The sequence below is a fragment of the Balaenoptera borealis genome (genome assembly GCF_965194805.1).
Source record: "Balaenoptera borealis genome assembly, chromosome: 3".
Lineage (NCBI taxonomy): Eukaryota > Metazoa > Chordata > Mammalia > Artiodactyla > Balaenopteridae > Balaenoptera > Balaenoptera borealis.
The window spans coordinates 4352724-4379145 of record NC_138866.1 but is presented as its reverse complement, the minus strand read 5'-3'; the positions used below and the strand labels follow the sequence as shown (position 1 = coordinate 4379145).

The window sequence follows — 26422 nt, the reverse complement described above, 5'->3', positions numbered from 1 at the left end:
TTCTACTAAGCTATCTACTATAAATCATTATTTTGAGATATATTTTATATTGTTATGTTAATTAAAAATAATCCTCTGGGAATATAATGTACCACTAAAAGATTTTAGGATCTATTTTCCCCTTGGCATTGAAGCTTGACTGGATGTATGATTAATTCAAATTAGAAAACATCAGTGGAATCAACCCAATGGAATCACTCCTAAAAGCTGGGGCTTTTCCCATAACGTACCGATGAGCTTGTCATAGTCAATGCCTTTTGCACTGCTTGTCTGTACTGTCCACGGGTCCACAAAGTCCTCGCCCGCTTCTGTGGCATCCAGGCCACTATCACTCCCAGGTGCCGGGTCCCCTGGAGGGTAGTCAGCCTTGTAATCCTCCCCCGTGGCAGCTTTGTAGCTCATTTTCAAGGATAACAACATCTTCACTGCGGAATCAATTTCATCCTGTACAAAGGAAGGAATAAGGGTGAAGGCTGAACGTATTAACAACGGCTAACATTTGCTGAATGTTACTGCTGTGTGGCAGGCGTTGTGCTAACTGCTTTCACACACGACTTCCTTTAGCCTTACAACAACCCTACGAGGAAGGCGTCATTGTCACTGTCCTTTTCCAGTTGAAGAACGTGAGACTCAGAGAGGTGAAGGAGCTTGCCCATGGACACACAGCAAGTCATAGGCCCGAGCGTATTTTATTTTTATTTCTTTTATAATTAAAAAAAAATTTATTTATTTTATTTATTTATTTTTGGCTGCGTTGGGTCTTCGTTGCTGCGCGCGGGCTTTCTCTAGTTGCGGAGCACGGGCTTCTCATTGTGGTGGCTTCTCTTGTTGTGGAGCACGGGCTCTAGGCGCATGGGCTTCAGTAGTTGTGGCATATGGGCTCAGTAGTTGTGGTGCGCGGGCTTAGTTGCTCCATGGCATGTGGGATCTTCCCGGACCAGGGCTCGAACCCGTGTCCCCTGCATTGGCAGGCGGGTTCTTAACCACTGTGTCACCAGGGAAGCCCCTTTATTTTTTTATCTGTTGGTCTAGTGCTACGGATTACTACCACAAACACTATAGGATACGTGTAGCGACACAATTTACACCATTGTTTATGACAGAGTTAATGTGCTAAATGTTAAACACCACCAATGCCAGCGAACATATGGGACAAGCTCCACTAATCAATTACACTGAGCTCTGCATTGGAACTTGTTTTTACAATCCACACAGGTTGAGATGAATATTTATGGAAACTTAAACAACGATGCCACCAAGGACAGCAACAGCAACTCAAGTAGACATTGTGAAAACAGATAAAGGCAAGGAAAAAATATAGACTTTCAGGTCATAAATTAAGGAGGGATTCACTGGGAAACAGTTATACTACAGCATTTTGGAGTCTTATCAAGCTGTCCAAAGTGTCTGCACATTTAGTGTTTTAAAATAAGCATAAGAGAAACAAATGTAAAATGTATCCTTGGGTAAGCTGGAAACCTATTAAAGACCTCCTCTTCCAGGAGCCCACACTAGCCACCCCTGGAAGCCTGGCATTTAAAAAAGCAAACCTAATTAAGCAGATTAGTCATGCTATGCCCTAAAGCTCTATTCCCATAATTGGCCTTGCTGGATTAGATCACAAAGAATATACACAGTCCAATTTGCTTGCCAAGGGAAATACAAACACTTCCATTTAGAGTTTATACATAATGTGCTATAAACTGGGCTTCCCAGTGGAGAAACATCACAGCACCAAACTCCATTCAGAGAGAGCTCCTCCGTCAGGTACGGCACCGGTCCACAGAGGACTGTTACTGTAGGGTGATTTCGCAAGCACAGATTTGTGTTTCAAACTCCGAAACCATCTGGAATTCGTCGTTTAAACGAGTCAGAGTTGTGGCATCAATGGCCCCATGGATAGACCTCATGCAAGAGACAGGATGTTGGCCTACCTTAGACAGGCAAGCATGTTTTCCTCACCTCATTACGGCAGTGCCTAGGCTGTGCTTGCAGCAGAATAAAGGCTTAGCAAGCATGATCTATCGAGTTATCTATGGGAGAATTAACTACCTTGCTTTGAAGCGCCCTGCAGTCACTACTCTTCAATCACCAGCTGTGTGACATTCATACTCTATGTGGCCTAACTCAGCTTCCAACTAGGTGGCTCTTCGAAAGTCAAACATCTAACCGGGGTCCCAGTTCAAGGACCACCTGTTCACTGGAATGGGACCGAAACAGACAAGCAGGCTCGTCTTGTCCGTTTTCTTGTTCTCAATCTAACATGGACCAGGACATTGAAACAGATTTTAAAAGCTGATGTTCTGAAAAAAGCCAGACACGAAAGACTCTATATACACTACCTGATTAAATAAAGTTCCAACACAGGAGGAACTATCCATGGTGGGGGAGGCAGGGTGGAGGCCTCTCTTGGGAGGGTAGAGGCAGGGCCTGAAGCGGCCCGAGGGTGGCTTCTGTGCCGTTTCTCCATCTGGATGCTGGTTACACAGGTGTGGTCATTTTGTGAAAATTCAGTGAGCTGCCTGTTTGTGATCTCCGTATTTTTCTGAACGAATGGTGTATTTCAATTTAAAAAGTTTACTTAAACTAAAAGGAGAAGAAAGGCTCTGTTCTCTATCTTAACTCCTATGATGCAGTGTCACCTCCTGAATCCTGCTCAAACTGTCTCCTGTCAGATCCCCCAGATTCCGACCTACCCGCCAGGAGAAGCTTTGTGAGCTACTGTTTCTGAAAGCAGTGGGTGTTATTCTCTTGGTACACGAAGCAGAAAGAACGCCGAGGACCATGACCTGGACAGATGGCAGACAGCGTGGAGGAAGAGACTGCGGCACCCTCACTGGACCAGTGATCCCCGAGGGGCTCAGCTGTTTCACTTAACGTGAATTTCCAAAACATCAGGTGCTTCTAGTGTGACACATTTCAGGGTCAGATACAAATTTACTCTGTTTAACTCTGGTTTCATCATGTAACCTCTGATCTCTCTTGCTGTGTCAGCTGACTACGCATTAGTCAAAGACCACCCTCGAAAGAGTTATTCTAAACTGTGTTAACAATGTTCATTGCAGCACTATTTACAAGAGCCAGGACATGGAAGCAACCTAAGTATCCACTGACAGATGAATGGATAAAGAAGATGTGGCACATATATACAATGGAATATTACTCAGACATAAAAAGGAACGAAACTGAGTTATTTGTAATGAGGTGGATGGATCTAGAGTCTGTCATACAGAGTAAAGTCAGAAAGAGAAAAACAAATACCGTATGATAACGCACATGTATGGAATCTAAAAAAAACGGTACTGATGAACCTAGTGGCAGGGCAGGAATAAAGATGCAGACGTAGAGAATGGACTTGAGGACACGGTGGTGGGGGGGAAGGGGAAGCTGGGACGAAGTGAGAGAGTAGCATTGACATATACACACTACCAAATGTAAAATAGATAGCTAGTGGGAAGCAGCTGCATAGCACAGGGAGATCAGCTCGGTGCTTTGTGACCACCTAGAGGGGTGGGATAGGGAGGGTGGGAGGGAGACGCAAGAGGGAGGAGATATGGGGATATATGTACATGTATAGCTGATTCACTCTGTTATACAGCAGAAACTAACACACCATTGAAAAGCAATTATACTCCAATCAAGATGTTAAAAAAAAAAACCATGTTAAGTATTGTTTGCTAAAATGCTGAACATAACTGGAGTCACTAAGAGTTACTAACTAAAAGCATTTAGTTTTGGGAGGATTAACCAAGATGGCGGAGTAGAAGGACGTGCTCTCACTCCCTCTTGCGAGAGCACCAGAATCATAACTGGCTGCTGGACGATCATTGACAGGAAGACCCTGGATTTCACCAAGGAGGATACCCCACGTCCAAGGACAGAGGAGAAGCCACAGTGAGACGGTAGGAGGGGTGCAATCAGAGTAAAATCTAATCCCATAACTGCTGGGTGGGTGACTCACAGACTGGCGAACACTTATACCACAGAAGTCCACCCACTGGAGTGAAGCTTCTGAGCCCCACGTCAGGCTTCCCAACCTCGGTGTCCGGCAACGGGAGGAGGAATTCCTAGAGAATCAGACTTTGAAGCCTAGTGGGACTTGACTGCAGGACTTCGACAGGACTGGGGAAAACAGAGACCCCACTCTTGGAGGGCACACACAAAGCAGTGTGCGCATCGGGACCCAGGGGAAGGAGCAGTGACCCTGGGGGAGACTGAACCAGACCTACCTGCTGGTGTTGGGGGGTCTCTTGCAGAGGCCAGGGGTGGCTCTGTTTCACTGTGGGGACAAGGACTCTGGCAGCGGAGGTTCTGGGAAGTGCTCCTTGGCGTGAGCCCTCCCAGAGTCTGCCATTAACCCCACCAAAGAGCCCAGGTAGGCTCCAGTGTTGGGTTGCCTCAGGCAAAACAACCAACAGGGAGGGAACCCAGCCCCACCCATCAACAGTCAAGTGGATTAAAGTTTTACTGAGCTCTGACCGCCACAGCAACAGTCAGCTCTACCCACCACCAGAGCCTCCCATCAAGCCTCTTAGATAGCCTCAACCACCAGAAGGCAGACAGCAGAAGCAAGAAAAACTACAATCCTGCAGCCTGTGGACCAGAAACCACAGTTACAGAAAGATAGACAAGATGAAAAGGCAGAGGGCTATGTACCAGATGAAGGAACAAGAAAAAACCCCAGAAAAACAACTAAATGAAGTGGAGATAGGCAACCTTCCAGAAAAAGAATTCAGAATAATGATAGTGAAGATGATCCAGGACCTCGGAATAAGAATGGAGGCAAAGATTGAGAAGATGCAAGAAATGATTAACAAAGACCTAGAAGAATTAAAGAACAAACAAACAGAGATGACCAATACAATAACTGAAATGAAAACTACACTAGAAGGAATCAATAGCAGAATAACTGAGGCAGAAGAACGGATAAGTGACCTGGAAGACAGAATGGTGGAATTCACTGCTGCGGAACAGACTAAAGAAAAAAGAATGAAAAGAAATGAAGACAGCCTAAGAGACCTCTGGGACAACATTAAATGCAACAACATTCGCATTATAAGGGTCCCAGAAGGTGAAGAGAGAGAGAAAGGACCAGAGAAAATATTTGAAGAGATTATAGTTGAAAACTTCCCTAACATGGGAAAGGAAATAGCCACCCAAGTCCAGGAAGCGCAGAGAGTCCCATACAGGATATACCCAAGGAGAAACACGCCGAGACACATAGTAATCAAAGTGGCAAAAATTAAAGACAAAGAAAAATTATTGAAAGCAGCAAGGGAAAAACGACAAATAACATACAAGGGAACTCCCATAAGGTTAACAGCTGATTTCTCAGCAGAAACTCTGCAAGCCAGAAGGGAGTGGCATGATATACTTAAAGTGATGAAAGGGAAGAACCTACAACCAAGATTACTCTACCCGGCAAGGATCTCATTTAGATTTGATGGAGAAATCAAAAGCTTTACAGACAAGCAAAAGCTAAGAGAATTCAGCACCACCAAACCAGCTCTACAACAAATGCTAAAGGAACTTCTCTAAGTGGGAAACACAAGAGAAGAAAAGGACCTACAAAAACAAACCCAAAACAATTAAGAAAATGGTCATAGGAACATACATGTCGATAATTACCTTAAACGTGAATGGATTAAATGCCCCAACCAAAAGACATAGACTGGCTGAATGGATACAAAAACAAGACCCATATATATGCTGCCTACAAGAGACCCACTTTAGACCTAGGGACACATACAGACTGAAAGTGAGGGGATGGAAAAAGATATTCCATGCAAATGGAAATCAAAAGAAAGCTGGAGTAGCTATACTCATATCAGAGAAAATAGACTTTAAAATAAAGAATGTTACAAGAGACAAGGAAGGACACTACATAATGATCCAGGGATCAATCCAAGAAGAAGATATAACAATTATAAATATATATGCACCCAACATAGGAGCACCTCAATACATAAGGCAACTGCTACCAGCTATAAAAGAGGAAATTGACAGTAACACAATCATAGTGGGGGACTTTAACACCTCACTTACACCAATGGACAGATCATCCAAAATGAAAATAAATAAGGAAACAGAAGCTTTAAATGACACAATAGACCAGATAGATTTAATTGATATATATAAGACATTCCATCCAAAAACAGCAGATTACACGTTCTTCTCAAGCGCTCATGGAACATTCTCCAGGATAGATCACATCTTGGGTCACAAATCAAGCCTCAGTAAATTTAAGAAAATTAAAAGCATTTATTAACATTATTCGAATTTAACGTTAAATGACAAAAATATCACTGTCAGGTTCCTAAAATGGGTTTATAGAGTAAATGATCAACATTTCGGTCCTTTATTTATTTTAGGTTTTCAGATTTTTTTTTTTTTTTAAACAACTTAGCCTCATCTATTGAGCCCTGCCTGGTGTTGTAAACCCCTTTCTGTGAATAATCAACTCCTTTTTTTGGATATCACTATTTCTTTCTTTTAAAATGTAATGGATTATTTAGGGTCCAAACAGTCAAAGTAAACTACTGGAGTGACTGTGAGACGGTTGATACCATCTGGTGAGAACCTAGGAAGAGATTTTTGAAAAGATGACGACAGGGATTGGAAGTGACAGACGAGGAAGTCATGGACATGAAGAAGCTGGGTGACCGAGAGTGAAAGGAAGTGCTCAGGTGATGGTTACAGACGCAGACTGAATGGGTTGCACTTCTAAAACCCACTGCAGCAACAGCAAAGAGATCTTTAAAAAAGGCACAACCCACGAGGACCAAGGGAACAGGAAGAGGATGACAGCAACAAGATTCAGAAGCTGGAAAGCGGAGGGATGAGTGGTACCTCACTGAACATGGGAGAAGAACAAACGCTAAGACAACACGGGGAACCTGGGCAGTGACTGGACTTACATTGCTGTGGAATCCCAGAGAGGTTTGGGCATTGGCGGCCCTAGATATGCAAAGAAGTGAGGGTGAAAGCGGGCTATAAAACTAGGAGCACTGGCTGAAAGTCTGTCTCAGAAGCAGTTATTGAGATCTCCCCCTAGCCGGTACATCCCCCCCTCCCATCCAGAGGGGGCGGGGGCAGGGGCAGCGCACGGAGAACGGGGCCTTCAGCGAGGGATCCCACAGCCCAGCTCCTCTGCCCCACTCAGCTCACAACGCTGGCGGCCGGACCCGTACCCTCTGGACAGCAAATTGGAGGAGTCCTCTCTGGGGACTCTACAAGCCTCAAAGAAGAGCTCTAAAGGCCCCGACACTGAAGCCTCCCCAAGGCAAGGGAGCGGTGTGGCTGCCACCCAGGGAAGGGAAAGCTACACGACGAGCTCCTCCCAGCTCCGAGCGCTCCCTCTAAAGCGCCACTGCACAGCTGGGCGTCACCAAACACCAGACGACGGCATCTAATACAAAAGGCAGAAGGAACAAAAAGCTAACTTGGAAGAAACTGAGTTTATAAAGGGGGTAGAGAACACTGGAAAAACTATCACCAAGATCTCAGAGACAGAAGGACAGTGTACCTATGAAATAAGAGCAGAGAGCTAGGAGGAAAGGCACGTTCAGAGATCAAACGAGCTCTTGGAAGTCAAAAATGATAGAATAAGTGAAAAACAATAGGAGGGTTAGAAGTTGACGAAACATACCTAAAAGAAGAACAAAAAGAAAAATAAATGAGGAAAATAAGTCAAAAAATAAGAAATTCAGAGGACCAGTCTTTGAATTAAAAAAATACACTAAGAAACAGAAAAAAAAAAAAACAACCCAGGATAAATCAAAGAAATAATATAATTTCTGAGAATTAAAGGTCATGAATTTCTAATTTGAAAGGAACAAACTAAAAGATCCTGCATGCTGCAACTAGGTCCCACGTGCTGTGACTAAGACCTGGCGGGCGCAGCCAAATAAAAAAAATAAAAAAAAAAAAAGAAAAGCCAAGCAGGGGAGTTCCCAAGTGGCCTAGTGGTTAGGATTCTGGGCTTTCACTGCCGTGGCCTGGGTTCAGTCCCTGGCTGGGGAACTGAGATCCTGCAGGCTGCAAGGTGCAGCCAAAAAACCCCAAAATGAAACAAAGAAAAGCCAAGCAAAAAGCAATTAAGACAACTATCAACTCTGGAGAAAACAAAAGTTGGGCAGGAAAGGAGAAGCACTCACGCTATACCCAGTGGGTCAGCTGTCAGCGGCATTTACATGGAGACTGTGATTGTCTGTGATTGTGAAAGTGCTAATTCCTTGTCGTCCACAGTGAAAGCCCCAAACCTGAACATCTATCAGGAGCAATATAATGTGTGGTTTTGAGAGACGTAGGGGTTACACAGCAAAAGAATCAGCTAAAAGAATCGAAAATCGTTGTTTCTGCGAGCAGGAAACGGAGAGAGGCGGGGTGGATGGCTGCTGTGTTTCCCAGCGGCTTCCCTTTAGACTACAGGCATCGATGCCGATAAAGGAGAAAATACATTTAAATTGAGAGCCAAGACACCTCAGGTGGTGAGGGAACGGAATCCTGGTAGCATGACCCTACAGAGGTGGCTTGGACGTGTGTGTGTGTGTGTGCGTGTAGGACCCAGCTAAATGACATACCTTCGCCGCGTTTCTGGCTTTGAGGGCCCTCACGAGCTCCCCTTGAGCAGCAATGTTCTTGAACAGCTCCAGTGGGGACCCACAGCCCTGCTCACCGTTGGGCACATCTGCCATTTTCCAGGACCTGCGTTCACAGCCGGCTAGGGTGTTGGCAGATTTGCTCAGTGGTCCAGACAAGACTGTGGGGGGAGGAGAGAGAGAGATTAACAAACCATCGCAGCTGTTTTTCCTTTACCGTAGCTAGTTCTTCTTTCCAAAAAGGTTGGAGATGAGTTACAACAAAGGGCATAGATAATATAACATTAATAAAAATATAAGCAGAAATTTGGAGCCATGAAACAGGGGAAAAGAGGAAGAACAAATGCTAATGATGAGGTCGAAAGGAATTGCTGTGATTTACAGACTTAGGGAGGGCAAAGAAAGACCCCTCCTAACCAAGGGCAAGTGTGCATCTGCTGAGGTGCCCCTGTGCCTCAGCCAGTGCCTAGGACACAGGAAGGACTCGTGTCTGCTCAGGCAGCAAATACCAAAGTGCTTTAGTAAACCTAAGTTCACCACAGCTAGAAACATTTGGCAAATGGCTATTTACTCTTTATCTTAATTGCTTTCGGGATGAATTCCCAGGCCTTTGCAGTCATAAGCAACATACCGCTGAACAAATGGCTTCCTTTGCTGGCCAGCTGTTCCGTTCTCAGACGAAGGGAAGTCTGGGTGGAGGCAGGGCCTTATCCCTTCTGGGTTCCAAATGAGCTACGAATCATATACAGCCTGTCCACTCCACATGCTGCCTTATGGAACTGCAAACCTTTGAGGAAGGTGTCCCTGCACCTCCTATTAGTCATTATTTACTATTAACCTTAGAAAAGGTGGGGCACACGGCAGGCTACCTGAGGCCACCTTGGGGCAGAGGCTGGCCACAATCAGCCCCTTTTGGGTTGGTCACTTCCCTTTTCTGAGTGTCAGCTTCCTCAGCTATAAAGCAGCACCGTCACGAACTTTGTCACCTACCTCAAGGGCTGTTATGAGAAGAAATGAGAAAAAACGACATGGTAGCATTTTACAAAATGTAGAGCAAGGCACAAACCCATTACAAGTATTATTTGTTAGGGTTCCAGAGCTTGGCTGAACTCCCGTTCCGTCTGTAACTTGCTGTTACACCTTGAATGAGGAGGGTGACAGTGCCGGTGAGGCTACACCAGAGCAGCTAACCTCCAGCTCTTAAGAGTCTGGTATTTTCCTCAGCACCTTATACATATTAATTCACTTAAACCTACAGCAATCCTATGGGACAGATTTGTTATCTCTGTTTCGTAGATGAGCAAGCTGAGAGGCTAAAACACTTGCGCAAGATAACGCAGCTAGTGAGTGGTCGAGATGAGATACAAACTCAAACAGTTTGACCCCAGAACCTATGCTCTCAAACATTATCCTACGGGCTACTTAACTGTCGTGCGCCTCAGTCTCTCAACTGTAAAATGGGAATAACAATAACAACGCTAACTTGCAGGATTGGTCACGGAATAGGTGTGATAATGCGGGTAAGTAAACAGTGTAGCACAGCATCAGCGACAGAGGAGAGGTTTAATGAATGACTATTTTGTGTCTTTAATCATTAAAAAAATTTTTTCTAGCAGCTCTATGAACAAAACACACAAATTTGAGGGGGTAATTTATTTTTATTCATCCACTTGTTAAATATCTGTTTAAAAAATATGTAAAATTTAAACCAATCTTTATATAAGTCAATGAAACCGTAATACTGAAACCAGGATGGGATAGCAGCCAGTTTCTTTCCCCTCCTTGCTGAGAATCGCCTCAATTCCTGGAAAGGGAGGCCCGTAAAAACGAGAAGGAATGTGGAAGAACCTTCTGACTAGCGCTGGAGAGGAGAAACACTCAGGCCCATATCAAATAACAACCAAAGTGATGAAAATTACTTCTAGCCACAAATGATCAAACATCACGCCCAGATGCTTTACACATGATCCCCAATTCTCCCAACTTTCAAAGCTGGGTGGTACAGTATCTGCTCTGCATTAGCGACCAGAGGCTGACGGCTCAGGGAAGTCAGAACCACCCTCTGAGGTTCCATGCCAGAGTAGCCCAACCAGGATCTGATGCCAAAGCCCCCCTCGACCATGTGCTCTCTCAAATGCCAGCTGCTCCCCCTGCCCGGAATGTCTCATACCCTCCTCTGCCCGCTGTCTTACTAATTCAAACCTCGGCTCCTCTTTGCAGCCTTTCCTGACCCCTGCACCCATGGGGCCAAGTTGGTTGCTCTGTCCTTGGTGATCCCTGAGCACTCGTTAGTGTGGTTATCAGAGCACTCACACTGCGTGTAGTTATTTATGAAAATCCGTCACACAGAGAATGCAAGTACTGGGCTTTATTCTTTCATGTGCTTCTAGTACCTGGTACAGAGTAGCTTATCAACAGACGTTTACTGAATGAATGAATCTCACAAATCATCTAGTTTAATTTTCCCCTTCTGGTTTATATCCTCTTATAATACCTCCGCAGTATTCCAGTTTAAGGTAGATTTCTCCTACCTGGACTTTAGAAGTCCTCTTAGAACGTCCTGACACTGCACTGAGCCTTCCGAGACTTGGGAAGAGCCAGGTTAATCCCACATACCCAGTCTGGTTTCCTCACCCATTGCGAACATCTGCCCACCATCCTGGTCACTCTTTTTGGAATTCCCTTCGGTTTACCCTTGTCCTTCCAAAAATGTGGTGTCCTGCACGGAAGGCAACAAGTGGGTTTTGAAGTCTGCGAGTAGGACCAAAATCAAGCACGGATTAAAATTACCCTTAAAAATTCCTAGGGAAAGTGCCAGGTAGAATGATTTGGTGAGCCCCAGACGGCTCATCTCCCCCTGCAACGGAGCAGATAACTGCAGAGGATCAGCTAGATGAACTGAGCCTGCATTTAGGGTCCCTGTCGTAGGGAAGAACATGTATCTTTAACTCTCAGAATCCCATTTAAGTAAGAAGAGGCACACGGGAATGACACCTGACTGAGGAGACAGCAGGTGAGGTCTCCCTGGTCTCAGGATCATGAGGCATATACTCACCATGTGGGAATCACCCACACTGTAACCTCGTGTGTGTGCGCATGATGCAACTTCCTGAGAGAGTACAGTGCTTCGGCAGTGATCAGAGACAACGAGAATACAACTATCACTTCCCTCATTTCAGGCATCCATTTAGCCCATTTACGGGCACATATTCTCCTTTTTTCCTCCTATCTAGTCAACATTCTCCTTTATTTCTTTGTTAACTAACTTTTAGAATTTAATTTAGCTTCAGAGGTTTTTAACCCAGAGTTCAGAACCTCTGAAATGACATCAACAGTTTGCCTGCACCTTGGCACGTTTGCGGTTCTAAGCAGAGTATCCAGGTTTTACTACTTTCTCAAAGGGGTCCGAGATGCCAAGAGACTAAGGACCACTGTCTTCAGTGTTTACTGTGCAAACTGCAAATAGGGCTTTGAATCTTTGTCAAGGAAAATTGCTTTATCTATTTCACAAATACTACAATCTAAAACAAGGAAATGAAGCTATAATCTGTGAAGTAATGTATGATCTCCTCTAGAAAAGGACTGTGAGTGAAAAGAGCAAACCTGCACAGTCCACAGCAGACCAGCACACAGTTAAGGAGAAATCGAAAAGACTCTTAGAAATGAACTCTCCGCTCCTCTTTTTAAGGAACTTGAAACTTGTGCTCATTTTGAAAGCTTCCACTGTTCCCAAGGAGCGTAACAGGCACCTGAAGAAACTGGGTACAGTTTTGGGATGAGGAATGGAAAGAGGAATTACAGAACCGTTTAACAGAACAACAGGACAATTCCTTGGGCCACAATGAAATCATCTCACAGATAAGATCAGAATACACTGATTCTGCAATTTGGGGGAAGGGTGGCATCATGCACTACAGCCGATTCTGGAGCAGCTGAGAAGAGCAGGGGACCCAGAAGTTCCTGGATGCCTGGAATATTACCAGCAGGTGGGATACCATCTTCCACATCCTGACCCCTGAGTGTGGATGACAATGGCCTTGGACTGTCAAGTTTCCAGAGGACAAGAAAATGATTTCTTACCAGCAAGGAGTCCTTTAACGCTTCAAACCTTGGAACAGATTGAGGTCACTTTTTCTTTTTTAAACACTGAGAGGAAAGCTTACTTTCCCCTCCAAATAATAAAATGAACATTATCTTAAAAGGCAAAGAGGACATTAATTTATATGAAGCCAGGCATAAGCTACTTATGAGTATCACAAGGAGATACTGTGGATGGGTATCGACTATTTAAGGAGGCCTCATCAGTGAAAAATAGGATAGCCAACATCAAAGCGCTGAAAGTCAAGCTACGAATCCAAATAGGCAGCTACTCTTCTAGTATCTCCATTCCCTACGGAAGCTGTGAGTCACCTGAACTTTGGGACAATGAGATGAAATAAAATGCACACCACCCTGGTCCTAAGAGATACTGCTCCTCATCCCCTAAGCCAAGGTTTCCAGTACTTTGGGAAAAGGCTGGTAAAAATACTAATAAACTCTAAGCCTAGCAAAGATGGTAATACATACCCAGGTTGCAGGAGATGCTGCAGAGGTGGCCACTGGTCACGCTGGGCAGTTGAGAAGCTGAGACTGCCCAGTGCAGCTCGAGCGCTTCTTTAAGAGTCTTTCCCTTTTTCTTTCAGTTTCCTTTTTAGAAAAGACTCCTCTCTCTCTCTCTTTTTTTTTCCTGTTTAGCCCACCCTTTACCACTTGCATGTAGGAGCTTCTTATAAATCACCCAATTTCTCAGAAACACTTGAGCCTCTCGACCAACCTCTTCGATGAGACTGTCCAATCAGGGGTGGGCGGAGGGGAGGATGCGGGTGGAGACCAGGGAAACTCTCTCTCGGGAAGCAAGCCATTAGCTGGTCATTGCATCAGCCACCCCGTATCCCAGGCTGGCCTCCATATAACCTCCCCACCCTCTTCCCGTTTCCTATTCTCAGCATCAGTATGAATAACTGTGTTTGTGTATAGTCTTGGGGCGGGGAGGGGGGGTTGGGGGGGAAGGCGGATGGTAAATTCCTTGCCGCTGCTGTTCACGGAGGCGGCGCAGGGCAGTGGAGAGATCATGAGTTTTGGGGTCAGACCCGGATTTCAATCCCAGTTTGGGCGTTTTCTTGTTACAAGCCCTTGCGCAAGTCACATTCCCTCTCCGCTTCATCCTGCGTTTCCTCATTTGTGAAATGGGCATAAAGAAGCCTCGTAACTTTATCGTGGAGGGAACTAAGTGCGATACTACCGGCAAAGCCCCTGTCACATGGCAGACACTCGTTAAAAGTGAGGGCCTCTCCCCTTGGCGAACGAGAGAGGAGGGAGACGATGAAAGGTCGGTGCCGGTGGCAGTGGGTGACAGGCCGGGTCGGCGGCGCTGGGAGGAAGGGGGCGAGGGGCGCCGTGGCAGCCTCCGCGCACCCCGTGGTGCCAGAACCCGGCGAGCAGTGAGCCGGGCTCTGAGGAGGATACTCCGGGCCTTGGCGTGCAGGCGGCTCCGGGAGGGCCAGGTCATCTGGCGCCGCCGCGGCCTCCCTCCCTCTTTCATCCCTTCACTTACCCGCCCAGCCGGGCCCGTCAGCGCTGCCGGCTCAGCCAAGGGTGGCCTCCTGGGCGTCCGTGGAAACGCCTTCCGGCCGGAACAACTTCCGGCCCGGCTGCGCCATCATTGGCTGTTCGCGCCGCGGGGTCGAACGGAGGCCGCTGCTGATTGGCTGGCGGCCCCGGCGCCGACGGAACGCGACTGGGTTGTGGGGTGCAGGCGGGACAGCCTCCGGGAGGACCGAGAGCTTCCGGCGCGTGTGGTGAGCGGAGGGCCGGGGGCGGGAGGGGACTGGGCTCTGGCAGTGGCCCGAGCGCTCCACGCCCCTCCGCGCGGGCACTTCACTGCCGCTCGCCTGTCCTGTGTCTCCGGTTACTTCCGAACGCGCAGTGCTCTGGACGATCCTCACCTCTCACTCTTGACAGCCCGGCTAACTCCTTTGCATTCTTCAAAACCCATCTCTGGTCGTATCTTGTTTGTTGCCTTCTTCAGTCTGTGGCCTCCGGCGCAGGATCCGTGTTTTGTGCTTAATCTCTGTCCATAAGACCTAACATAAGGCTTGGCACAGAGTAGGTAATCAGGAAATATTTGTTGAATGAGAATATCCTATTCCTTTTACTTTCTCTGTGCTCCCCCCAACCCCCACCCCGACCAGGTTGCATTTCACAGATATTTCTAAATGCTGGCGATCAAACAGTGAACAAAACACAAAAAGTCCTGCCCTGGTGGAGCAGACATGCTGATGACTGCCAATGCCACTCCCCCCTTTTGTAGCCTTATTTCTCCAAAGACCTGACTTTTTCTTCTGGCTGTTCTTCCTGGTTTAATCGCTCCCTCTTTCCATGAAAAAGTTTCCTTTTCTTCCCCCTTTGCCTTAGAAACATAAAAGGCAGCAAACACTTTCCCCCTGAAGTTTATGTTGTTCCCGGTAGCTCACAATCTTCTCTGTTTTCGCCTGTTTTCCTTGAGTCATCCTTGCCTCCTTCTCTCTCACCCCATTTGATCAGTTTTGTTGGTCCGGCCTTCAGTGTTTTTTATCACCTCTGCTCCCTCACCTGCAGAACATCACCTTCTGCCTTAGGCCTGCCTCGGCCTCCCCAACGTGAAACTGCATCCCAGGCCCACTACCACGCCTCCTTTTCTTTTCTGTTTTACTTTTCTCCTTAGGATTTCTCACTTCCGGACATGCTCTGTTTCACTCGGTTCTGGTCTGTCTCTCCCCACTGGCATGTGAGCATGGCGAGTGTAGGGCATCGTCGACTGTCTCATTTGCCCTGGCGTTCCTGGTGCCTCGTGTGGGGCTTGGCTAGTAGCCCGTGCCCCGTCAGTGTTTGTTGAATGACTGAATGAAATGTACGTGAAGCAGATAGGGAGCCCTATCGTCCACCTGCCTGCATTCATTCAGTCCTTGCTGCCTTGCCTTGTAGGAAGCGGGGCTCATGGGCCCCAACCCCACTACTCTCTGATCTTTTGCTGTAGACCTCATCTTTAGTTCTGGTCATTGGCCTCTCCTGTGATTCGACAACTGTGGACAACTGGGTGGGTAGGAATCCATCCCAGTGGCTGCAGACAGGAGCCTTTGTGATGGGAACCTGGTGGGTTCCCTTTGGCAGGATGGAATGCTGTGGTGGGCGGTCCTGTGCATAGGAATTGAGACAGATGCGGTGTCTGATCGGAATGCAGGACCAGACTAAGTAGTGAGAGAAAAGAAATGCCAAATCCTTCGCAGTGCACCCTTCCCTTAGTTTATAATTAGTCCATTATATTATATTAGTTCCGTTTGAGATGGGCTGGCTTGTTGTGGAAGTTTTATTTAGATAATGGCTCTGTGTGTGGAAGGTGTTACCTGCCTGGATTGGGCTACAGGTGGGGGTGGGATTTTTGGAGGAGGCAGGCAACAGACATTTTTTGAATGATGACATAACTTGTTTGGTACCCTTTATGGGAAAGGCATGGAAGGGGTGGGGTGGTTGATTCCAGGGGACATGAAACCCACTGCCCAGGGGAAGACGTGGGTGGAATGGCGTAACCGAGGACCCCCAGGGAATCTTCAGGTCTCACCTGACCCCACGTGTGGGAAGAGGAGCTCAGGATGGTTTATTAAGGTAGGGGACGCAGGCTTTCCCAGAAGTTGCCCGTTGCCTGAGCTCTCAGTGCTGCTCCACCACGCCCTCTGCTGTCCTGGATGTGTGCAGCATCGTTGTTTTCCTCCTGATTACCTGCTTCACGTTAACTGCACAGAATTGAATTCCGGGAGGAGGTACTTCTTTGTAGAAACTAGTTGGCTACAACTGATTGTGTATGATGGTTCAGAATTCCAGGAAGAGTTTTTTAGAAAGGGGAAATGGACTGTTGTGTGAGTCTGTGTGTTTGGAGTGAAACTTGAGGATTTGGATCACACCCTTGGAATGGGGTGGACCCATGCCTCAGGCACCTCTCCACCTTGTGTTGCTGGTCTATCTCTCCGACTGGCTTGTAGTTGAGATGGGATATCTGGGGAAGAGCGTTCTAGGCAGAGAGAATAAAAGGAAGGACTGGAGCATAGGGGGAGGACAAAGGTGAGGGCAGCGTGCTTTTAGCACGTGGTGGGTCCTGGTCATCTTTGCATTTCAGTATTTTCAGAACTAACCTCATTCGCGTTGATGAGTGTATGCTCTTCTTGTTTGTTGCTCATAAACAGTGCTGCAGGCTCTCTGTACACCTATCTTTGCAAACACGTGCTAGTGTTTGTGTAGGACAGAGTTCTAAAGTGTGTTGTGGCAGTAAAAGCTATGTGTGTTTAAATTTACAATAGATCCTGCCCAAATCGCCCTTCCAAAAGGCCTCTTTAAAACCATGAGTCTTTCTGTCCAGGCATCCTGTCTCCCATTTAGTCAGGTCCTCTTTTATGTCTTTACATTTTTAGTTTTCTTTGTATAGGTCTTACTATTTTGTTGTTGTTAAATTTTTTTTTTTTTTTTTTTTGGCCGTGCCGCACAGCATGTGGGGGGATCCCCGACCAGGGATCGAACCCGCGCCCCCTGCAGTGGGAGCACGGAGTCTTAACCACTGGACCCCCAGGGAAGTCCCAAGGCCTCATTTTTAATGTGTTTACTCTTATGGGTTTTTCAGTCTTGCATTTGTTCTGTGGCGTGTTTGCTTTTGGCACGAGGTAGGAAACATTCTGCCATGCACATCTTCTGACACTTTGTTTGGCCTTAGGTAGTTTGCCCTTGACGGACAAGGAGAAACTGTGTCTTCAATGGCTTCCCTGGTGGCTTATGATGACTCGGACTCAGAGGCTGAGACTGAGCCTGCGGGCAGTTTTAATCCTGCCGGCCAGATGAAAGACGCTTCCGATGCCGTGAGACCTCCTGGGCGGGATTTTGCCTCGGAAGTCCTGGATGCGAAGGACGGGGGAGCAGTGCCCACAAGGCATGGCTCTTGTGAAGACGCAGCCGGCTGTCGTCTCCCTCTGGCTCGGCTCTGGAGCAGTGACTCAGGATCTTGCCCCAACCAGAGGCTGCAGTGGCCCAGGACAGAGCCTGAGGTCACCTTCCCCACCAGCCAGCCTGTTCGTCCTTCCCTGTGGAGCAGCCATGCTCCAGCTGGCCACGTGCCCCTGGCAGCTGGCCGCCTGAAGCAGGTGAAACTCTCCTGGGGAACTTCTGGCTCCCCTGAGCCATCTTTCTGTGCCCGAACTGGATCTGAAGCCCCAGGTGAGAACGGCAGCTCTCTTCCGAGGCAGCGGTGTGCGCACGGTGTTGTGCCCTATACCCCGAAAAGACTAAGACAGTGGCAGGCATTAAGCACGGAAACGGGCAAGAGTAAAGACATGGAGCCCCAGGGTCCCTGTGCCCGGCACGCCCCAGCCCCTCTCTGTGTGGCGCCCCAAGTGTCCGAGTTTATTCAGCCGTATTTGGACAGTCAGTATAAGGAAACCAAGATTCCCAGGAAGGTACTCTTCCATCTGAGAGGCCACCGGGGCCCCGTCAACAACATTCAGTGGTGTCCAGTCTCTTCCAGGAGCCACATGCTTCTCTCAACTTCTATGGATAAAACCTTCAAGGTAAGACTTGAGTGAAATTGCTCTTTTCAGTTGCTCTTAGGAATAAACTGCTGGGCTGTTTTGTTCTTCAAAACGGTGAGGTCGGGCCTGGTTACAGGCTGAGCGCTTCTTTTTGGGCATTTCTGGAGTTCTCGTTGTTGCCTTTGGGAGAGGGTTTTCAGTGGCCCACCTGGACGGCTGGTGCATTCTGTCCCATTGCCGCCCCCCTCCCCCGAGGCGGCCTTGCCCAGGCCACCAGAGGAGGCTAGTCCTGCCCCCTCCTGGGGGTGCCGAGGTCGCCCAGACACACTCACGCCCCCCCGGAGGATGAAGTCGCTGAGTGAGAGGGAGCAGAGGGGGAAGAAAGGCCCAGGCCAGGCCCCAGGACCTTGGGGACATCCACTGTGACCCCCACTGGGTGCTGAACGACGTTAGCTCTGTACCAGGTGCTGTGCTGGACGCCGGGGGTGTGAAGGTCGCTGAGCTGACCCTGGCTTCCAGGCCGGCACAGCGGGCTAGGGGCCACGGACTAGCGGAGAGGCGCTCACAAGCCTGCGTCGGGGCCGTGAGGATGGGGCCCCAGGGGGTTCCATGGGGGCTGCGGGCACCCGGGGGAGGGCAGCAGCTCAGCTGGAGAGGGCTTGGTGAAGGCTCTAAGGGAAGGGAGGGAAGTTTCACTTGGTGAAGGGGGTGGGCTGGGGCGGAAGGGCGTTCTTGGCTCTAAGCATGGGCGGCTATGAGGCGCCCATGATGGGGAAGAGGGCAGCGTCAGAGCGGGGAGGGCTTTGGATGCCCTGCTGGGGACTTCCGGTTTACGCAGAAACTCTTTTTTGGTTGTTATTTATTTTAAAAGCTCCTGAGGTAAGGCACACTCGTAGTAAGCAGTGCCCGTGCGGACAGGTAGGTAGTGTGACAGGTGTGTCACACCTGCCTGGAACCTGCCCTCCAGGCCCCCCCCCCCTCCCCCGACTGTCCTCTGTCCCCCTCCTCACTCTCCTCGGCCCCTAGCAAAGCCCAGTACATAGTTGGTGCCAAATACACGTGAGCCAAACAAAAGCTTCCTGGAAAGAAAGTAGCTTTGGAGTTGCAGGGACGTGGCTTCGGCTGCAGCTTCGCTGTGGCTGCCCAAGCCGCCCCCTCCGAGTCTGGGGTCTCACCTGTGAAGGGCCTGGTTGTACCTGGGTCATGGGACTGTGTGACGAAAACGCTCGCAAAGCCCCTGGCGCAGAGGCAGGAGCCCCATAGGTGCTCAATAGATGTCGGCTTCCCCGCCTGTTTTCCTCACGGTTCTGGATCCTGCCTGCCCAGGACACTGTATTTGCACATTTCATTTTGAACTTTTTTCCCAGGAGGCAATTTTGGAAGCTAAGAAAGGAAGCCCAAGTACAGTGAAGTCTTGGACACGACCTCTGTCGATGAGTGTCATTTTAGGTGGCACGTTTGAGTCCTGGAATGACGTGTCTGTGTTCTTGTCTGCGAGGCTGACGGAGTTCTGTGGGGACAGTGTCGTGTCCTGTCTGCAGCCTGGAGCCCCAGGGTTTACATGCACATCTTTGTTGCTTTTTCCGCGAGTTCGAGGGCCCTGTGGTCAGCTCAGGAGGCTCCTGGCGTCCCTGGTGTGCGTTGTCATGTGCTTGGACCCATCCCCCAGGCCTGGGGCTTCTCGGTCCTCCCTCCCGAGAGCCTGCACCTGTCCCTTTGGTCAGGAGCCTGTCTGGAGAGTTCCTGGTGGGCAGTGTCTGGCTGGCCCCTGGGGTTAGAATGATCTGGGCTCAAGGGCTGGCTCCATCCCCAACAGCTTCGTGATCTTGGGCAAGGCACTTGACCTCTCTGCGCCTCTTTCCTCTCGATGAGACAAGCTTGTGAGACCTACGGCCGGGGCTTCTCAGGTGGGACACACGCCCAGGTGCTGTGTCTAAAGCCCCCAGTCTGACGCCGGGCCCGTGGTGGGGTGGAGTTCTGTGGAGAGTGGCATGGTTACAGGTGGGCCACCTGAAGGGCGTGGGCAGCCCCTTCCTAGGACCCCGGGGGGCGGGGCCCGTCTGCCAGACACAGCAGCCCAGGCTTTTTGTGTGTGTGTGTGTGTGTAGTGTGTGATGTGTGTGTATGTGTGTATAGTACGTGGCGTGGTATGTGTGTGTGTGCACGAACATGCAGGTATTTAAATTTTTTCCTTTTTTCTTCCTATTTTTTTTTGAATTTTATTTATTTTTTTATACAGCAGGTTCTTATTAGTCATCCATTTTATACACATCAGTGTATACGTGTCCATCCCAATCTCCCCATTCATTTCCCCCCCCCCCCCGCCCTGCTCTCCGCGGCTTTCCCCCCTTGGTGTCCATACGTTTGTTCTCTGCGTCTGTGTCTCCATTCCTGCCCTGCAATCCGGTTCATCTGTACCATTTTTCTAGGCTCCACACATATGCGTTAACATGCGATCTTTGTTGAGGAGGAGGCAAGCTTGCCGGGGGCCTCAGAGGACAGGCTGGGTCGCTGTGGGCAGAGCTGGGTGGAGGGATGTGTGCGCTGCCCACCCGCCCTCGGGGCTGTGTCTCCTGGTGGGGAAGGGCGGGCCTGGAGCCCTGTGGGGACCGGTCTGCACCCGGCCTCAGTGAGGTGCTCTGCGGGCCCTGCTCCGGTCACTTTTGCCCAGGAAGTTTAGATTTCCTGAGCAGGGGCATCCCATGAGAGTTTTGGAACAGAGAGCGTCTGAGTGACGCCGCTGACCCGGGGCGTTGCGTTTGTTCGGCCGTGTAGCGGGTGTTCGCGTAGAGATGAGCGCGCGGGCTGTGAGCTGGGGAGGCGGGGAGGCCGCGCGGAGGGCGCCTGGGAGCAGCCAACCCGCTGTGACAGCTCATGACCAGAAGAGGGCGCAGTTGGTCCACCTTGGGACGGCTGCTCGTTCAGAGGGACTCTGTTACAGGAGAGCAACCCTGCTTGGGGCAATTCCCTGAGGCCTCCCCTGGCCCTGGGGCTGCCCTGGGCGGGGCCTGGCACGGCTGCGTCGCCCATCTGTCCCGAGGACGGTGGTGTGTGCTGCAGGCAATGAGGCGGGCACTGGCTCCTTGCTTGGCCTGGCACCCTCCAGGAAGCCCTGCCCCCCGCGCTGTCCGTCTCTCATGGTGGGGCTGCAGAGTGGGGGGCAGAGTGTGGCCGCCGTCATGGCTGCTGGAGTCAGCATCTCCTGACCATCATCTTACTGTGGGTGTCTCGAAAATCAGGGCGTTTACAAGCCGTAGATGCAAATAGTCTGGCCAGGGTCCTCTCTGCTTTATGATGTTTGACAGTTTTCAGTGACAGAGTTATTTGGCAAATCGATGTTAAGCAACTTTTCAGTGTGAAGACCTTGAGGCAGGGCTGGAGGAGCCAGGATGGGAAGATGGATGGAGAGCGGCTGGGGGCTGGGGGCTGGAAGCCGGGGAGGGAAGTCTCAGCTGGGGCCTTGGAAGTGCTGGGCTCTCAGGGTTGTGTGTGTACCGGTGGGCAGCTGGCAGCCCTGGGCAGGATGGTGTGCTTTTCCCTCCCTGGTGTCGGAAGGTTGGCTGCGTGGGTGTCCTTGTGGTCTGGTAGGAGCTGGAGGGGTGCTTGGGAGGCATTGTGTGGATGCTTCGTCTGGGGTGGGGACAGGACCGTGGGTGCAGGCAGGAGTCCTGGCTTGCTGCAGCCCAGTCCTGGGTGGAGAGCAGATGCTGGGTGAGTAGGGAATGAGGTAGAAGAGGTGGGTGCGACAGGGCACGCCCCTCCCCCCGCCCCCGCCACTCTGTGCTCCCTTTGGAGGGTACCTTCCCCTTGTCTTTCGGTTGAAGTCTACCAGAGTGCCTTCTTGCCCCCCCTTGGTCAGGAAGGAGGGGAGAGCTTGGGGGCTGGGGTCACAGGACTTCAATTTGAATCCTCCCTCTGCTGCTGACTGGCTGTGTGATATCAGGCAAGTTACTTCACTTCTCTGAGCCTCAACCTGTGTTACGTAAAGTAGAGGTAGTTATGCATAGCTTGCTGGGTTTTCATGAAAAATAAATGATACTAGTTATGAATTACCTGGTGTGGCTCCTGGCACATAGTAGGCACTTACTGTGTGCTCCCTCTCTTGGTCTCCCTGGGAATTTTCACCCTTCCTTAACCACGGGGTGGTATCTCTTTGTACCTGCATTGCCATGGAACCGTGTCTGCTTGTAGATTTTAAACTTCTTGAGCATGGGAACTGTACCAAATCCACTTTTATATTCCCCATAGCACCTGGCACAACGTTTTGTACATGTTAAGTGATCAATAAAGATTAAAAAATTATTTTGGATTTTACTTCCAGCCTTTGGGAAAGGATTGTCTTTGAGGTGCATAAATGCTCTTTGCCACTAGGGGGCACAGTAAGACAGTGTAAGCTGCTCACCCAAGCTTCTAGAACGTGGAAGAATCCTTAATTCAAGGTAACATTTACTGAAATACGATTTCTTTTCTGATCAGGAGAAAAACAACACAATCCAGCTGATTAATCTAAAGAACGTGGAGTGCCAGGTCCTTCATTTCCTTAAAATGCAGCTTTGGAATTCATAAATTTCAATTGGGCACATTACAGCAGAAAGATACTTATTTTAATATGTTCTAAATGTTCTGTGAGCAGTAAATTATGGTTATATTAGTTTTGAAAAATTTACAGCTAGAGAAATTAAGTAAAACAAAACAATGACTCATAATTCCGCATCGATGCTCTGTTTTCTTTCCTGCCCGTCCCTCGCTGGCCCTGTCAGTACCGTGCATCTGTTCCCGTAGTTGTAATCCCAGCACGAATACCCTCCTGTACACTCTTTTCATTTCCCCGTGTCTTCACTTGGCTCAACATGCTTGAATACCCATTCCACGTAAAGGTAGAATTCAGACTTTGAGGCCCTTTTTGAAGGAAAAAGCACAAACGAAACGTATCCTGCTTTGGCCAAACACGGGCAGCCCTGATTGTCAGCCCCGTGCAGAGCCCTCTGCCAGGCACCGAGAAGCCTCCCAGAGGCATACGGCATGTTTCTTGCTGCCAGGGACCGACTTTGAAGATGCAGAAAACTCGAAGAATGAAGGAGAAAACAGAAATCACTGACAATCCTCACCCCGAGCCAGCAGCTCATTAACACAGGGACCTCCCCTGGTCAGGACCAGCGCATCCCTCTACGTTTACGTTTACAGAATTGGTCTAGCGCTGCAGAGCGTGTGCGGTTTTGATTGTGCGCTTCCCCACCCCCATCTTTTGTACTGTTTGTAAGGGGCATTTTTCTACCTCATTAAAAACTTTCCCCAAACATATTTTTCTCACTCTCTCAGATTCCAAACTTTGCTTGGTCATTTCCATGTTGTGTCCTATTGTTTCCTGCTTTTGTTTTTCAAATAGTCAGTACTGCAGTGAACATGGCTGTACATAAATGTCTTTTTGCTGCTTTAATGCAGTTAAGGAGCGCTTTGATTTGAACCCAAGCTTTAGCTAAAGCCTTTGTGTGTGGTGAGTAGAACCTGATTAGATTGGCCAACCTCCGTCAGTGCCATTGTTATATGAGACTCCTGGGTTGCCATTTCATATCTGCTGCTTGGTAGCTGTGTGACTTTGGGAAAATCACCTAGCCTCTCTGATCCCACATTTTTCTTACTAGTAAAATGGGGATAATGGCTACCTGTTAGGGTTGTTGCTGTGGAAAAGAAATGAGAAGATGCAGCCCAGTGCCTAGCAGTGGGAGGGGCTGAAGAAACAGGTTCCCGACTCCCCTGCATCTGGATCTATTAATTAAAAACAACTGGATGAAAGACAAGTCACCCAGAATCCTCCGACTTCATGTAACTCTTGTTCTTGTGAATCTTTTCATAATATGTCTATAGCTATATATTTTTCAAGAGTTTCAATGTTGCTGTTCCTGAGATGGATACTTTTAAAATTTAGAAAGTTTTTGAGATTGTCTGTACCAAGCCATTTACCCGCTCCGTTTTCATGCACTGTGCGCTTGGAAGTTTATATGGGAGGACTGGGTCCATGTCTCCAAACTGATCGTGTTCAAGTGTGATGGAAGAGAATGGCCCCGGCAACGTTTGCCAGTTTTCAGAGTGTTTTTGTGTCTGGGCCTCTGATAGTGCTGGGGGCAGTGATTTCACACCTGAAGAGACCCAGGAGAGTCAGTGCCCTGTAGGGCAGGTGTGCCACCAGGTGGGCCTCGGGTCCCCTTCTTATGTACGTTGTCCTGGAGACTGTGACCTCTGCCTGTGATACAGATGAGAGGACGGGGAGAGCCAACCATCCCGGAGCGCCCACCACCTGCTAGGCACACCCCTAAAACACCCCATCTCATCTTCATAACAGGCGTACAAGGCAAGTGCTGTTATTATTCCCATTTTACAGATGAGGAAATCGAGGCACAGAGGGTTAAGGGATTTGTCCACGGTGACACAGCTGGTAAACGGTAGAGGCAACTGGCTGTCAGGCTCCAGAGCCTGGGCAACAAAAGCTAGAAGACCCATTCTACTCCTCTGCCTCTGAGAATAAAGGATGGAAAAGCATATCCCCTCACCTGGGTGGTGCCCAAGCACTGCCCAGCTTCAAAGCCTTGTGGTTCTTGTAAGCGGCATCAGGAGATGAGGTGATTTCCGTGGTGGTTTGGATTTGCATTTTTATGTATTACAGGATCCCGTTGATTTATCAATGTTAGCGTATCAGATTATGTTAGGGTATCTTAGATGTGCTTTGTAGAAAGTAATATGTCTCAGATTCAAAGACAAGGAATTTATGGATTCAAGTGCCAGAGTGAGGGTTTATTTCAGTTTTGAAAGAATTATTCTTGATGGATTTTACAAAATGAGATTGAGAAATGATGTGATGTGTAGAGTGAGGAGTCGTGGAGCATTATGCAGATGATTGGCAATTTATTCCAAGCACGAGGCAAATCTATTGGAAATGAGAGCCGCACAGCTGGGGAGGAGGGTTGGGTTGTGGTGGTGGGCGTTTGGTATTTGGGGAGTGAATGATTAACAGTGCATCGAGGGTAATTAGGTGAAGGCGAGGAGAGAATGGGTGGTGTGTGGGTGCGCGCGCGCGTGTGTGTGTGCGCGCATGTGTGTGCACGCAGAGATCATCTGGTTCCATCTGCATTTGACAGAAGCCCAGAGAGGGGAAGACACTTGCCCAAGGGCACGCAGGGAGGTCAGGTGTAGGAAGTGTTCGGCTGCTTCCCTCTCTGCACCCTATGTTTGCTCCTCTCCGTTCCCATCCTTTGAGGGTTTTCCTTCCAGGGAAAGTTCATGATCATCTGAATTGTAACAGACCGGGGAGTGAGGGCTTTAGGCTGGTCGACAGCAGGGCTGTCAAGCCTCCGGGAGGAGCTGTGAGATCCTGGGTTGGAACCTTCTCCTGGTGGGAAGTGAAGTTTTGACACTCCTCTCCCCCATATGAAAGCTGCGACGTTTCTGAGGCCAACAAATGAGACATTTCCCACTTCTCCCTTGCTTGCCAGAAGGGCCTTGTAAGCTTGTGACTTACAGGAAAAACCCTTGGTTGAAAGAGGGATAAGAGAGGAAAGTGTGGCAGAACCCAAGCTGTGTTTTCTTTCTGTCTTTTGAAAACTTCATTCGGTTTAACTTAAACAGTTCAGTGTCCCCAGTGCCAGATGCTGATAGGGAGAAAACAGTGCAGTGTGAAGGTGCAGACTCTGTTCTCCAGGAACCGGCCTCATCCAGTCTCATCCTGTGTCATTAAGGGAAGAATAGAGCAATTTGGGAAAATGCTTTTAATGTAATTGAAAAATGCAGATTGCAAAATTGGCACACTTAGGAGTTGAGACAGTCTAGTAAATTACTTCTTGCTGCTTTTAAAACTTGGACACAGAAGACTCTTAAAGGCCCCTCTCTAGTGCCCAGTGATGGCTTTGTCCTTCTTTTTTTTAAAAAAAAGGCAGAAAATTAAAGATGTAACCATAGACCCTCCACTCAAACATACAGACTATGAACATTTTGCAAGGAGCGTTTCCTTCCATTCTTTTTTCCCATGTGCATCAACTGATTTTAATCATACCCTACGTACTTTATTTTTGTAACCAGCATTAAAAAATTTCACGGTGGTCATTTCCTCTCCCAACTGCGAGTATTTTTATCCCTTAAAAGAAGGAGTGGGTAAATCTCTCCAACTTCTTAGCCTTTTCTCCCGGCTTCTGCTGTTTGTAGTCTGGCGTCTCTCCCAGATGGACACGGCTCTAGCAAAGACCCCAC

The 26422-nt window shown here is 48.7% G+C and overlaps 2 protein-coding genes across 6 annotated transcripts in view; one reads left to right on the top strand and one right to left on the bottom strand.

Moving 5' to 3' along the window:
• The window catches only part of WARS1 (tryptophanyl-tRNA synthetase 1), a 37179-nt gene extending 22845 nt beyond the window's left edge, over positions 1–14334 (bottom strand). The window contains exons 1-3 of one of the 2 annotated variants that reach the window (XM_082385857.1): positions 14194–14334; positions 8583–8761; positions 231–444 (exon numbers count right to left, since the gene is read on the bottom strand). In XM_082385857.1, the coding sequence (XP_082241983.1) occupies positions 231–444; positions 8583–8696 (328 nt within the window). In that variant the 5' untranslated portion in view covers positions 8697–8761; positions 14194–14334. Of the gene's footprint in view, positions 1–230; positions 445–8582; positions 8762–13166; positions 13590–14193 lie in introns of those variants that run through there. The other variant, XM_082385856.1, reaches the window with a different exon arrangement.
• WDR25 (WD repeat domain 25) overlaps positions 13659–26422 on the top strand; it is a 138517-nt gene continuing 125753 nt past the window's right edge. Inside the window, exons 1-2 of one of the 4 annotated variants that reach the window (XM_082385854.1) lie at positions 13659–13968; positions 17381–18223. In XM_082385854.1, the coding sequence (XP_082241980.1) occupies positions 17417–18223 (807 nt within the window). In that variant the 5' untranslated portion in view covers positions 13659–13968; positions 17381–17416. The other 3 variants (XM_082385852.1, XM_082385853.1, XM_082385855.1) reach the window with 3 other exon arrangements.